Here is a 13,925-nt window from a genome sequence, read left to right as displayed (position 1 = left end):
AGTCATCACCGCCCTCCCCCATTATAGAAAGTCGGAAGAACATGCTAGGTTATGTCTATCTTTTAGCGAAGGAAAAGGTGGGTCTTTCCGAACTAATTCATGCTGCTTAATACAACCAGCAGATTGGACTGACTTTAGTGAAGGTAAGCTCTGTGATATCCTCAGTTCAGAGATCCAGATCTGTGCTCGTGCGAAAGGGGGAAGCAACTGTGGTGACACAGTCGTCACTGGTGTTGTTGAATAAATTTCTCTCCCCTAACGCTTAATATTGCTCATTATACTAGTTCACACTGCAGCCACGTGCTCCCCTTGGAATTGCTGAAGCCAAAAGCCACCAGTCTGGTTGGTCCTGGTGTCGTACTGCATCTGCCTATATTATTCTCTGAGTTGGAAAGCTTGAAGAAGCAGAGCATCTCCAAAACTCAAGGCTGACTCTTCGTATCAACGCGCTGTGCTCTGAATCTCGACCTACTACTACCTCGAGATCAAGGAACTTCCACGTAGGCACAGGAGGATTACCTATTTGTAAATACTCCCATCTTATCCGACTTGAGGAGAGCAATTTAGGTGGATGAGGAACTTTTATAAACTATCTGCAAGAAGTGCTCCTACAACATAAGATTTTTGTCAATTCTTGACCCGCACCCGCACTGTACGTGCCCAGTTCCGGATCAGGGGAGGCGATGGGGCAGACGCAGAGGAAGATCTGAGACTCGGTACTTGCATCAACTAGGACAGTACCGCGGAAAATGCCTCCTGAGAACATGCCTATTGATCCAGCTCAACATAGTTAGCAGGGAAGAGACCTGATCCACCTTGGTAGTGCCCGAACCACCAGTCATCGTCGGGGAATTCGAGGTTGGTGATCTTGGCTCCCTCGGGGAAGCTCAATTCTACATCGAATTAGCAAATTTGTCATACATGGATCCAAATGAACAGTCACATACCGTTGTCCTCTGCAGCCTCATAGTCGAATTGAGCCGTGGCAACCACCGCACTTCCACCAGCAGCCGGCTCCGGCTCTGGCTCAGGCTCAGGAGCAGCAGCCGGGGCAAGCGGAGGTAGTGCTTGTACGGCCGCCGAAGCATTGTCATCTTCTACAAGCTCGACATAGTTGCTAGGGAATAGACCACTTTCACCAGCTGAGTTGGTGCCCATCCACCAATCTTCGTCCACCATATCAATGTTGGTGACATACTCGCCCTCGCGTAGCTCCAGCTCGTTATCCTCAGCCTTCTCGTAGTCATATTGGATAATAGCACGCTTGCCACCGGAGGCAGCTGGTGCGGCCGCAACAGGCTCATGACCAAACTGTTGTTCAGCTACCGAGGTTGCAGCAGCGCGGGGGTCGAACGAATCTTCTTCCTCGACCATGTCCTCCTCCCTGGGCATTTCCTGCTCGATCGGCCGGACAGGGAGAGACCGCGGAGGTTCGGCGGCGGGTTCAAGTTCTATTTCAGGACCGCGGGCCACAGGTCTGGCGACTTGGATGGGCTCTGGCTCTTCTTCATCTTCTTCCTCGTAGGTTGGCGGCGGCGGACGAGGTGGCATGCCGGGAAGTGCAAAGCCGCCCGAGGGTGCGTCTGATGGGCGATCACCCGTTGGCAGAGGAGGGGGCGCTGGCTCATCCTCTTCTTCATCCTGAGCAACATATGCAGCTGCACCGGCACCTACACCCACGGCAGCTCCAATACCTGCTGCAGCAGCGATGGGCGCACCGCCCTTGAAACGATCACGCAGTGCGCCGATTCCTCCAGATGGCGACGCCGGGGTCTCCTCCTGATTAGTCCCCGTCTCGCCGGTCTTTTGTCCAGGGATACCACGGCCATACCCAGGAGCCTGCACTGGGGCCCAACTCTTCCCTTCGTAGCCACTCTGCCATCTCTGCTGTCCGCTCGTCTGAGGTGCTACTGGAGACGCTGCTGGGGGACTGGCAACGCTACCACCCTGCGCTGCCTTCTTCTCAGCCCATAGCTGAGCCGGGGTCTTCCCACCTTGGTCAGCGAATGTTCGACTTGCACCTCCGAGTGGCGCCGCAGCTGGAGCGGCTCCAGGGCCGAGCAGACCAAATCCTCCAGGAGTTGGTGCCTTGGTTCCGGTGAAAGAAGAGGCACCGCCCCACTTCTTGGCAATCTTGGGCTTGGGCAACTCAGTTATCCGTTCAGACTGAGCAAACGCAGCACTCCGTTCGGCAAGAGATTTGGGCCGTTCAGAAGATTCCTCTGACGGGGCGGGCTCAGCAGGCTTTTGAGCTCTGGACCGGATAGCGGCAATATCGACCTTACCCACAGGTTCGTATGCGCCTTTCACTGTTATTGGCCGATCGTCCTGTTTCTCCTTTGCAGCAGCTCGAATCGCAGCTATATCGACCTTTCCGACGGGTTGATATGCGCCCTTAACCACGTCGGGTCTCTCAGCGGGTTGGCTGGATCCATTGAATCTTGAAGGCTCTTGTTTCTGGCCCGTTAGCTCGGCAATATTGACTTTAGTCGGCTTGTACGCCGACTCAACTTTCTCTAACTGGGTTCGTGTGGGTGGAGGGGCATCATCACCCCAGCCATCATCGTTCGTCTTCTGTCGCAAACTTGCGTTTCGTGCGGCCACAATGGGGTTGAAGGAGCTAGAACTTGACGCAAAGACAGGCTTGGTCTTAACTGGAGGGGCTGCGGTGGACGATTTCACTGGTGCACTTCCACCAGCAGTGTACTTGGCACCCGATGCATCAGAGACCCTTTGCAAGATGTTGGCAGGTTCAAGATCGGTGTCGGATCGGGCGGTGATCTGGACATGGTAGCCGTGGAGGGCTTTGGAGACGACATTCAGATGACTTGTGAAGTAGCCCTTGGTCCTTTCCGGGACACCTCCGCCGCACTGTTGAATGGGTAATTAGCTCGTGTTACCAACAGCCGAGTGAGGAGAACATACCCATGCGATCAGGGCATATTTGGGCAGACCGGTATTTGGGTCCTTGATCTTGAGGAAAGCAAATTGAATGCGGCCCTCGTTGAAGTCCTCGATGAGTTCGTCCAGCTCACCCTCGCCGGTGGTCTGCACCTTCAGTACGCTCTCCTTGTTGCCGCTGTCTTGGAAAGCATTCGCAAGCGGGGCTTGAACAGAGAAGAGGGCCCATTGACCATAGGTTGAGGAGCTTCCAGATGGCGGTGCCGGGGCATTGATGACTGCATTGTAGCTGCTCTTGATGGAGGGCCCATTGATTGACAGATTTAACGAGGCCATGGTGCGGGATCGGGTTTGGTTTCTCTGAAGTCGTGGTGGGAATTGTGTCGTCGATTTGGTACTAACAAGAACCCCAACGCACTGGGTGCGGGTGATGTCAGAGCCGGCGGCTTTAGAGCTGAAGCTCTCAGTCAGGGTTTGGGGTATTGTAACAACGCCTCTCAACAAAAAGTCGATGGCTTGCGATAAATGGATTGATGGTGGGAATGAAAAATACAGCCGGCCACTCAGTCATTTACTGAAGAGATCAAGTTGGCTGGTTGGCTCCTTCGCCGTTCCAACAATTCTTGTGGTGCCTGGCAAGCTCACCGTATTACGGCAGCAAGGCAAGTGGGCTGTGCTGTGCTGTTCTGCTGCCCGCAACTTGGATCATGGTGTGCAAGCGCGTATTCTGCACACACCTCGAGATCATAACACCACACCCCCTTGTGAAGATTCTAGCTGCTGGACCCCTAGCATAACTGTCTGAGCACTTATGACCCAAAGTGCATCGCATAACTCTACAAAGTACTCAAGTACCTGTGTGGATTCACCCGCTTATCGGGATGTTCGTGGATGATAGTCGCAACTTCCGCTGTAGCCTCGTTTCTGCCATTCCAAGTCATCAAATACTTTGGGGGCGTCGCGTTCCAATCCACGCGAACCTAAAGTTTTCACTTAAGCTGCATCCAGGACGTTCATCCTCTGCCATCTGCCATCTGCGAAAAGACTGCGACCTGGCTAATTCACATGAAGGGGAGTCGCCATTTTCAGGCATCTGGGAGTGCATACTTTCTAGCTTGATTGACCAATCGTTAACTGCCCCATTCCCTTCCCCTTTCTACCCATCCCATTATTCACAATGGTTCTGCTTTCAGAATCATCATCAGACATCAGTTCTCTGTCATCAGAATCACCTGAAGCGGACAACGAATATGACGACTCTATTGCCCCAGAAGAGCCAGCTCTGCCGCCATCTAAACGCCAGAAGCTCACTGGCGATGACTCCCGAGCCTCATCAGCAGTGCATCTCGAACCTGATGTGATAGAAGAAGAGCAAAATCTTTATGGTGACATATCCTCTGACACATCTGGTGACGTACCCAACTCGCCCATCAACGCCAAATTAGACGAAGAGGAGTTCCAGGAGCAGGTCACAGTATGCGCCTGGGATGGCTGTCAAGCAGGCGATCTGGGAAACATGGACAAACTCGTCGAGCACATCCACAATGATCACATTGAGAGCCGACAGAAGAAGTACACATGCGAATGGAATGGTTGCGCGAGGAAGAGCTTGGGACACGCTAGCGGGTATGCACTAAAGGCTCACATGCGGAGCCACACGAGGGAGAAGCCTTTCTATTGTTACTTGCCAGGTGAGGCCGTCCCGTTGCTAACCAAGGACGTAACACTGACTTGTGACTCCAGAATGCGATCGTGCCTTTACTAGGTCCGATGCCCTTGCGAAACATATGCGGACGGTACATGAAACCGAAGCCCTTCGTCCCTCCGATCCCGTTCCTAAATCCATGCAGTCACATGCTACTGGCGACAAAGGGCCTAAGGTCAAAATCGTCTTTAAGACGACGCCACAATCGCACGCAACCGGCCAAGATGATGGTGCTGATGGTGGCGATAGAAGCGAGGAGTTACGCCCTGAACAGATGACGGCCCTGGCAGAGCAACAAGGCTTCACGACTGAGGAGCTGCAGAAGGACCCTGAATCCCTGTGGAAATTATGTGTTGCCCACATCAAATGGGCGACAACTGTAGGCCAGGAGCTACGGCAGGAATGCAAGGAGCTGGAGGAGGTGTACAGGCAGGAGTGGCTGGAGAAAGAGGTCTTGCTTGACCAGGTGATTCAAGTTGAAGAAGACTGGTGGCATCGCCGGAAAGCTGTTCTCGCAGGTGTAGCGGATATCCATGTCAGCGATGCAATTAATAGGAAGACAAGTGAGCCCGGGGATCCTATGGATGCAGATGAAGATGCGTTTGGCACAGTTGTGAACACTACTGTTGACAAAGGGAAGGGGAAGGGGAAGGCTGTTGAAGAAGGTGATGGAGTCATGTCTGATTAGTCATGTGTCCAGAATGACAATAGCATAGGCGCAGGAGCAGGTCTATTAACGGGAAAAAACAGTTTTGGTATATTGCATCCTGGAGGATATCACTAGGGACCAAAAAGACCGGCGGGTTGCAGTGAAAGCTGGCCAAAAAGATAATTTCGACAGAATTGCTAGAATCAGGCGTGTTTTTATGGTAATAGAGCAGTGTACATACCCAAAAGAGTGATGAAATGCGTTGTCCTTGCTCTGGCATATCTACAATGTCTTTTTCGCCTTTCTCTTCCCGGCCTCTGCATTGGCGAAAGGAAAGCCACTCGTCCGCTTATCCGCCCCAGTTCTCTTGCTAATTCGAGCCTTATCACCTCCAAACATCAGACACCAAAGACCGAAGACAGCCATTGTCACACTGCCGATGAAGCCGAGCAGGAAGCCCGTTTGGTCTGTGCTATTGTATTTCGTCCAGCCGTAGAATGCAGTGAAGCCATGATGGAGCATCGTGATGAGCAGCACTGCGGCTGCGTATGGGGAGATTGAGTCGGATGCGTCTGAGATCAAATTAGTCTTCCAGGGCCATCTCAACCCTAGAGCTTCCATTGCTCATGCCAGGCCTGTGAGAAGTATGACTTACTCTCAACCAGAGAATTGAGTGGCAGGGAACCTGTCAAGACAACCGTCACAAGTCCAAGTGCTATCTGGGCAAAGCCCAAGGAGCGTGCGAAATAGTTCTCGATATCATTTGGTGGGCGCATGCCCTGGCCATCAATGGTCAAAAGGCCATTGATAGCTTGAGGCCATATGATCAGGGGAATGGCTTGGACTAAATGCCAGCCGCAAGAGGCAAAGCTGTAGCTTGATACCACCTGGAAATAGGTTAGTTGACCTTCAAGTGCATCTTTCAGATCATCTAGAAGTAGGCTTACATCCATCGTTGTTGGGATATGCTGGAGAGTCTAAGGCTAAGCTGTGCAAAATACAAATTGAGGCAATGGAAAATTTTGGCTAAGGAATAGATGTCGTTATGTACGATCCACCTTTGTTGAGGGCGAGGGTGAACATGAGTAATAGTGTAAATTTGGGTATTTAATGGTCAACTCCAAAGCTGCTGTGTACAGCTGAGCCTCATCAAAAGGTGCTGGCCATCATGAAGAAGCTACGTCATTTATGACAGCAAATACGAGCCGATTGATTGGGCAACCTCAATTGATGTGGTAAAATGAAAGCACAGTCTCAACCTCACAGCGTCGCCAATTGTAACTGTGTTACTCGCAGCAATGCCTGACATATATACAGTGCGGATATCTCAACCCCGCTATAAGTACAACATACCAAGTAGAAGCCCCACGCCACTCGCGGGGCACCGATCTCGCGTTCACTAAACTAGACCAAAAAGTTGCGTTGCATTTCAAAGCACATGCATGCATGTACGAAGTAACGATTTCGCATCTCCGGGCTCAATAAGCAGTAAACTGAAGCTGTTCTTATCCAAAAAGAGTCGCTTTCCTTGCATGTTTATTCGCACTCGGTCGCTCTGTTCTAGACTTTACACCTTACAGCACCTTCTAGTATTTCTCACGAACCCATAACTGCAAATCGACGTCCCCTCCCTGTCTGGACTGAATCTGGTCTTGCAAGCTGGTTTGCGTCAACAACTGTTCACGGTGGTTCCAAGCAACCCTACTCTGTATCTTGCAGCTACGGTCGAGTCCTCGACTCAACACCGACGATGTCAGCAATCCTTAGTGCCGACGACCTTAACGATTTCATATCCCCCGGTGTCGCCTGCATCAAGCCTGTTGAGACGCTACCCGCCCCGCCCCCACCAAACGACGATGCGGTCGAGTACGAAGTGGTCCTTGATGGACCTCTTACATCAATAGCCACGAACGAACCGGCCCAGATATCTCTCACAGACTGTCTTGCATGCTCAGGTTGTGTCACATCGGCTGAAGCGGTCCTCGTCAGTTTGCAGAGCCATAGCGAAGTGCTGAGCGTGCTCGATCAGGCCCCAGGCCTGCGACCACGGCAGGAACATGGACGATGGCAGGTTGACGGCCTTGAGGATTCAGAAGCAAAGTTGTTTATTGCGAGCGTGAGTCCACAGACCAGGGCCAGTCTTGCTGCGGCCACGGGAGGACGCATAGGGGAGAAGGTGGCGGGAAACATGATCGCGCAACTATTGGCGGGAGAGAGTGGCTTGAAGACTGGTGGAAAACACAATAATGCGTTCACATGGGTGGTGGATACAAACACCGCCCGCGAAGCCTGTTTAGTTCTTGGGGCGGAAGAAGCCCTGAGCGGAATAGAGGGTTCCGGAAGAGCCACGAAACCGATACTTAGTGCGAGCTGTCCTGGCTGGGTGTGCTATGCCGAGAAGACACACCCACATGTGCTGCCCCATCTATCAAGAGTAAAGTCGCCACAAGCCCTCATGGGTACGCTACTGAAGACAACATTGAGTCGGACCTTGGGTATATCCCCAGACCGAATATGGCATCTCGCAGTAATGCCTTGTTTCGACAAGAAGCTCGAGGCCAGTAGAGAGGAGTTGACGGACTCGGTGTGGGGTGGTGATGGGGAATCTGGTCGAGGTGTACGGGATGTCGACTGCGTCATCACCAGCAAGGAGGTCTTGATGCTCACCGAGTCAAGAGCTATTGATTTCTTCAACCTATCCCAAGCTCCTATTACACCGTCACAGCGTGCCCTATTCCCAGACCCAAAACTGGACAGATTCTTGTTTCCTCCTCGTGCTCGGAAGCAACTCGAGCCCGCAGCTGGCACATCCGGCGGCAATCTTTACTACACCTTGCAATATGTCTCATCGCAGCATCCCGGCTCGCGGATCGAGTCTGTCAAAGGCCGGAATGTTGATGTTGTTGAGTTCAATGTTGTCGCGGTAGATGGCAAGTCATTGTTCAAGGCTGCGAGATACTACGGCTTCCGAAATATCCAGAATCTGGTCCGACGACTGAAACCAGCGAGGCCGTCGAGGTTATCGGGGGGGAGACCAGTCGGTGGTACGCGCAAGCAGATGGAGTATGCCTACGTCGAAGTGATGGCGTGCCCTGGTGGGTGTACAAATGGCGGAGGCCAGATCAAGATCGAAGACCCCATCGTCACTGAAAGGAAAGGCTTGACGGGTAAACCGGGTCCCTTGGAGCAGAAGGAATGGTTGGCGCAGGTGGATGAGGCGTATTTCTCAGCCGAGGAACCTGAGTCTGAGGTTGAAGCCGATGCTGGTGAGAGCAGAGCACCGACAGCCTCGGTAGGCGGCATTTCCCATTCATATATTCGAGATACCCTGACACATTGGTCGAGCATAACTGGCGTGGATGCGGAGAGGTTGGCCATGACGACATACCGCGAGGTCATCAGTGACGTGGGCAAGAATAAGCCAAGCGAAACTGAGAGGATTGCCCGAATTGCCGGGAAGATAGGAGGGGGATGGTAATAGACCAGCATGTTCGCGATTGTACAGGACATAAATCCATGCACATCATATGAACCATACCATGTCCATCACACCTGAGCCAGAAGTGCAATGAATAGATGAATGACACAAGAGATTCCTGTCACTTCATGAACGAACCCCTTTCCAAACATCGGAATATACCTATGACGCTGTCCAAGGCTAAGATGATCTCGTCACGTAACCTGCAAGTGCCATTCATTACACCAGCTTGCTGGCCCTGTTCAGAATCCTGCAATGCTCCTTTGCCGCGGCAGTAGACAACTGCTATTGTCAGCCCTCTTTAGCACCACGTCTGGCGAAGCCAAAGCCTCTCCCATCAGCATCAGGACCCCTCGGTGTGCGGATGATGCGTTCTTCATCTCGTGGTGTAGATCTTCCGTATAACGGAGCCCCTCCATTCAAAGTTTTTTTCTCGAATGTAAAGCCGGGTTTCAGTGCATAGCCAGGATCGTAAAGCTCCTTTTCCCGCCCTTGCTCGCGCAAGCTCGCTCCTCCAGACTGGCTCGTCGGTCGACTTGACGGCCTCTGATCTGTTATTGACACCCCGCCGCCATTACCTCCACCGCCTCCCCTATCGGCGCCTCTGAACCCGCCCCTGCCCCTGCCACGGCCCCGTCTGGCCCCATTACCATCCCGTGGTGGTGTTGTCGTCCCCGGTGTGCTCGTCCCCGAACTTGGATTACTCCTCCCTCTTCCGCCTCCACTACCTCCTCCACCTCCGCCGTCCCCAAATATCTTGGCACGCACCTCATCGTACCGCCGCTGCTTCTCCTCGCGCTCACGTTGTTGCCGCGCACGGATCTCCTCGGGCGTCTCCTGCGGCTTGCGATCCGTCTCGTCGTCGCTGTCGTCTTGGATCGAGAGGGTAGACAGGCCCGTCACCGGGTCGCGGGTGACTATTTGGGCTGCTGCTTTCGGTTTCCGCGCCAGCACTGTCATGGGTGCTTTGAACGGCTGGGCCAGGGGCGGGGAGGGCGCGGTGGCTAGGTGGAAGGGAATTTGGTTTGTTTCGCTGGAGGATATTGTTAGCACACCGTGGAAGGCGTCAATGGGAAGAATGAAAGATCGCACGCTGATTCCCAGAGCTTTCGATTGGATTCTGCATGTTGGGCTAGTCGCTCCTTCTTGGAGAGGCGGGCTTGTGCTGGTTCTGGCTTGGGCTCCTGGAGGGCGGTTTTGTCGGCTTGGGCTTCCCAGTCGTCGTCGTCCCAGGCGTCGGGTACTTTGCCTCGTTGTAACATAATGGCTATTATATTTGATCCAGTGGCTGAAAAGCAAGGGCTTTCTATGTATGCTAGTCCATAAGACGCATCTAAGATGGGGGAGGGGTGAAGTCCTTATAATCGGCACATAGTCTGGTATAAAGTGGATGATGGATGGTCCAAGCTGGGCGATGCGGCTGGATGCAGGGCAGGGAAGTCCGATCTGGATTGTGGGGTACTGGTACATAGTGGGGCTAGTAACTACCCATGTCACCTGTAGACCTCACAGCAGCTGTTTGCTGCCCGAAGAACTTCAACCTAGAAGTGAGCAAGCACTTGCAGGCGACTTCCGACTCCTGGATTTCAAGATCAAATACTCGACGGTTTCCACCACCACTGACGACTGCTTTTGGATCCATTCACGACCCAAAGGAGCAATCGGACTCAACGTCATTTTCCATTCAGGTGACCTGAAGTCATCGAGATCACAGCTGTTTGCAGACAACTTTGAGTAACATTTGTACGCGAGGCAGACAAATTCAAGGCTAAAAGGGCTGTAGTTAACACTTCGACTTAGAATCGCTGTTGCTGTTGCCCTCAAGACAGACAGCGTCCAATCTTTCATCAATCATCAAGGGGGACAACAGCATGTATCAGGACATGGATCGCTTCTTCCCTCAACAATGCACACCAACGCCATCCTTCAGCGAGTCGCCCGCTCCTGATGTATCATCAAAGGGCGAGCGCAAGACCAAGGAGGAAATTGACTCCGCCAAGGCGCGACTGTCGGATACCAAATTCGAGATGAGTAAGTAAATACTTAGATGGTTGGGACGGTCACTGGTCTACTGGGAATTGCTAATTGGAGGTTAACATAGACCACTTTCCGGATCCCCTACTTCCCAGAACGGGAACAGCAGCAATTTTCATGCCGAAGGGTGTTACGGCTGAGATGGAAGCCCACTTACAGGGCGTGATTGATCGAATTAAGGGCACTACTGCAAAGGTTTGAGCTAACTCACTCCTGTCGACAATCAGCAAACGGCATCCTCTCCACACGGAATCTATGGATGTTTTGGTGGCATCGGAGGTGCTCCAACTCTCTCTCATACTCGTTTTCCCCAAGACTGCTAGCCGAACCACCAGTGTCTCTGGTATCTCGAGGACGGAGACAAATATCATGCTTGGCTTGGTCATTAGTTGGTTGCACTTGTTGCTTAGATTGAGGAAGGATCTGAAATTCTCACGGATCAAGTCACATGCCCGACTGCACAGATACTACAAGCATGTCATAATTCAATACAGACAACAATATAGGTGAAATCAGTTCATTTATCGCAAATGTCATGTGCTGGTACCATGCCGGGGGTGTCAGAGGAACATAGAGCAAGTTTGGAGCAGGATATCTCGGGGAGGGGTACTTAGTGCAAGAGTTTATCCACAACGCCGGCTATCAAAGGTTTCTCTCCCTCGACATGCAGTGAACTTTCAGCCAAATCCCCATTGCAATTATCAAATTCCTGTCCATGCCATCCCTAGCATCGATCAAACTCAAATAGGTGATCTCGTGACGGCAGCCAAAGGAAAATAACCGCCTTCGGAACATCCAGTCGCAATAAAGGAAACGGGTTGAGTGTAACAATCAAATACCTCTTAAGGTTGGTTGATCGGATGAAAACAAGCGCCAAAAGTGATGCAGCAACAACTGGTCGATAGACTGGTCGATAGATGACAAGCAGTGCTAGAGGGTTGCACCGAGGTCAGAAGGTATGAGTTCAGCATTCGGACTAGGCGTCACGTCGTCGTCTTGGATGTAAGGAATAAAGCATTTGCGGCTCCAATTCCCGGCTAGTCGTCATCATGGCTCGTGTGAGTCTCATCCTTAACTCCAGCCTCGTCACTACCTTTATCGCCGGTGTCGAAACTTCTAGAGGAATCAGGCGCAAGCTTGACCACGATGGTATCAGATACATTGGAGTCGATAGAGGCAGTCTTGTAGTGAGTCTTCTTCACCTTGCTCTTGCCCTTGCCCTTGCCCTTGCCCTTGCTGTCAGGGCCGCCAGTTCGCTGGGTAGGGTTGGGGACAATTTGGGCTCTCATGAATCGGGACAGGGGCTTGACATTAACAGTATGGGACCTCTTGGCGCGCTTGACTTGAGACTTGTCCTCCGAACCGTAGCCATCGTCAGAGTCTGGGTTGAAGTCATCGTCACTGCCAGGCTTACGCTTGCGGTCCTGGTTCCTTCTCTTTCGAGATTGGTTCATCGGGCTGGGAGTTTTCTGTTTGGGAGCCTTTGTGGTTGTGGCATTGGCGTTGTTAGGCATGTCTGCCATTGCGCGGGAAGGGGAAAAGACGGATGTCTTCCTGACTGAAGGTGAAAGCACATCAACATCGGGTGCAGTCGCGTTACCGGTCTTGGGTACAGGTACAGGTACAGCAGAGTCTCCAGTCTCGGAGACAGCCGAGGGAACCGTCGCGACAGTTCCGGGATTGGAAGTGCTCTGAGCCCCCTTAGCCTGTGACTTCTTCGAAGGTTTGTTGACCTTGCGCAGAACATTCGTATTGGACGCAGCAGGCGCTTTGCGGTATCCGAATTTTGCAGCGAGCTCAGATTCATTCATATTATCCTCATCCTCAGATTCGTAATAGAATTTCTGCACCTCTGCATCCTCGTTGGCAGAATCAGGATCCCTTACGTCGCGCACAAAGGGCATGTACTCATCGAGTTCAGCCTTACCCTGCTCGGTCTTGTAGTACTTGTCCCGCTCCTTCCAGCTCTCCTCGTTCCAATAAGGATCGTTCAGTTGCGGGAATCCTCTCTCGGGGAAGAGGCCGTTGACTCGTCGGACGATCTCGGGCATCTCGCCATCGTAGTAAACGTCATTCAACCAGCTGGAAATTGTTAGATGGATACTTCTACTGTTGAGAAAGCTACGTTCTGAAACTTACTCATAATAGGGACCATCTGTTTCCAGGCCGCGCCAGAAGGGGTTGACAGCAACGACATGGAATTGGGGCGCATCCTCAATGTTGTTCATGATTTTGTCGCGACGGAGTGCATCAGAGATTCGCTTTAAACGCATGACTCTGTGCAGGCGTTGCTCTTCGGCCTCGACACCAAAGCCTTCATCATCATCCCCCTCCTCATCATCGCCGTCAACGTCGAGACCGTGCTGTACTCGCCAATTGTGCTTCTCGGCTTTGAAGCGACGACGCTCAACTATGACAGTCAAGGTTAGCAATTGCGTTTTCAGAGACTGATAAGTGGGGATACAAAGCTATATTCAGAAGCCGCAAGTCCCAGCTTACGCGTTATTAGACAGCTGTTCTCGTTAAGATAGACCAGAAAAAGCAAGAAACAAAAAGAAAAGTTACATACGGAGAGGCGTCTCCCTCGTTTCCAGTCCAATGGTCTTGTCGGGCCTTGAAGGTAGAGGTCGGTGGAAGTCTCTTCGCAGGGGGATTACTACACCCATTTTCATGGGTGGGACCTTAACCTGCTGAGCTTGGTTGAGATCAGTTGGAGGAAGTGTCAGAGGAATGCCCTCGACCTTCTTGAGAGTTCCGGGTTGTTTGATGATTCTCTTCGAAGCCATTGTCATGATGTCTATCGGTGGTGACGTTTGCACTAGGCTGAAGAAGAAATGGGGTTGAAAACAAATGGTCAAAGAGTAATTGTGCAGGAGGAATAATAGGTTGAGGATGGATCGGTCGGGAATGAAATGGCAGAGGAAAAAATTGCAAAGTAATTGCGATAAAGTTGGTACCGATGTTTGGCTAGGTTGGGAAAGTACGGAATGGTTGAAGAAAACTTGATGAAAGGATTCTTGTATTGGATTACGATGGGAAAGTACGGAATTGGGCGTGAACAGATGGAGTTGGTGAACCAGGGTGAAGGGTTGGTGAAGTAAGGTGGTAGCTGGAGCTCTGGTGCAAGTTGTTGCTGCAGAGATGGAGTGAGGAATAAG

General features: G+C 52.0%; 7 protein-coding genes across 7 annotated transcripts; 3 read left to right on the top strand and 4 right to left on the bottom strand.

Moving 5' to 3' along the window:
- Positions 1–555: 555 nt before the first annotated feature.
- BCR38DRAFT_469085 (uncharacterized protein) lies at positions 556–3,568 on the bottom strand. The gene is made up of 3 exons (XM_040862795.1): positions 2,926–3,568; positions 948–2,871; positions 556–893 (listed from the first exon to the last, which is right to left on the bottom strand). Exons 1-3 carry the CDS (start codon positions 3,235–3,237, stop codon positions 769–771), a joined length of 2,361 nt encoding a protein of 786 aa, XP_040710791.1. The 5' UTR covers positions 3,238–3,568; the 3' UTR covers positions 556–768.
- A 510-nt stretch (positions 3,569–4,078) lies between these two features.
- BCR38DRAFT_461261 (uncharacterized protein) lies at positions 4,079–5,294 on the top strand (the record flags this gene model as incomplete). Its single annotated transcript, XM_040862505.1, has 3 exons — positions 4,079–4,592; positions 4,645–5,169; positions 5,242–5,294. The coding sequence occupies 3 exons, from the start codon at positions 4,079–4,081 to the stop codon at positions 5,292–5,294; spliced, it is 1,092 nt and encodes a 363-aa protein (XP_040710790.1).
- Positions 5,295–5,446: 152 nt separating this feature from the next.
- Positions 5,447–6,507, bottom strand: BCR38DRAFT_449361 (uncharacterized protein). The gene is made up of 3 exons (XM_040861287.1): positions 6,203–6,507; positions 5,911–6,142; positions 5,447–5,827 (listed from the first exon to the last, which is right to left on the bottom strand). Exons 1-3 carry the CDS (start codon positions 6,206–6,208, stop codon positions 5,538–5,540), a joined length of 528 nt encoding a protein of 175 aa, XP_040710789.1. The 5' UTR covers positions 6,209–6,507; the 3' UTR covers positions 5,447–5,537.
- Positions 6,508–6,693: 186 nt separating this feature from the next.
- Positions 6,694–8,733, top strand: BCR38DRAFT_413925 (cytosolic Fe-S cluster assembly factor NAR1; the record flags this gene model as incomplete). Its single annotated transcript, XM_040858882.1, has 2 exons — positions 6,694–6,703; positions 6,836–8,733. The coding sequence occupies 2 exons, from the start codon at positions 6,694–6,696 to the stop codon at positions 8,731–8,733; spliced, it is 1,908 nt and encodes a 635-aa protein (XP_040710788.1).
- A 145-nt stretch (positions 8,734–8,878) lies between these two features.
- BCR38DRAFT_84583 (uncharacterized protein) lies at positions 8,879–10,196 on the bottom strand. The gene is made up of 2 exons (XM_040865691.1): positions 9,826–10,196; positions 8,879–9,766 (listed from the first exon to the last, which is right to left on the bottom strand). Exons 1-2 carry the CDS (start codon positions 9,993–9,995, stop codon positions 9,025–9,027), a joined length of 912 nt encoding a protein of 303 aa, XP_040710787.1. The 5' UTR covers positions 9,996–10,196; the 3' UTR covers positions 8,879–9,024.
- Positions 10,197–10,604: 408 nt separating this feature from the next.
- On the top strand, positions 10,605–10,968 carry BCR38DRAFT_490039 (uncharacterized protein; the record flags this gene model as incomplete). Its single annotated transcript, XM_040864470.1, has 2 exons — positions 10,605–10,764; positions 10,835–10,968. 2 exons carry the CDS (start codon positions 10,605–10,607, stop codon positions 10,966–10,968), a joined length of 294 nt encoding a protein of 97 aa, XP_040710786.1.
- An 836-nt stretch (positions 10,969–11,804) lies between these two features.
- On the bottom strand, positions 11,805–13,559 carry BCR38DRAFT_413923 (uncharacterized protein; the record flags this gene model as incomplete). The annotated part of the gene is made up of 3 exons (XM_040858881.1): positions 11,805–12,849; positions 12,907–13,177; positions 13,337–13,559. The coding sequence occupies 3 exons, from the start codon at positions 13,557–13,559 to the stop codon at positions 11,805–11,807; spliced, it is 1,539 nt and encodes a 512-aa protein (XP_040710785.1).
- Positions 13,560–13,925: the final 366 nt, after the last annotated feature.

Source organism: Pseudomassariella vexata, assembly GCF_002105095.1.
Source record: "Pseudomassariella vexata strain CBS 129021 chromosome Unknown BCR38scaffold_19, whole genome shotgun sequence".
NCBI lineage: Eukaryota > Fungi > Ascomycota > Sordariomycetes > Amphisphaeriales > Pseudomassariaceae > Pseudomassariella > Pseudomassariella vexata.
This window is presented reverse-complemented; position numbering and strand designations above follow the sequence as displayed.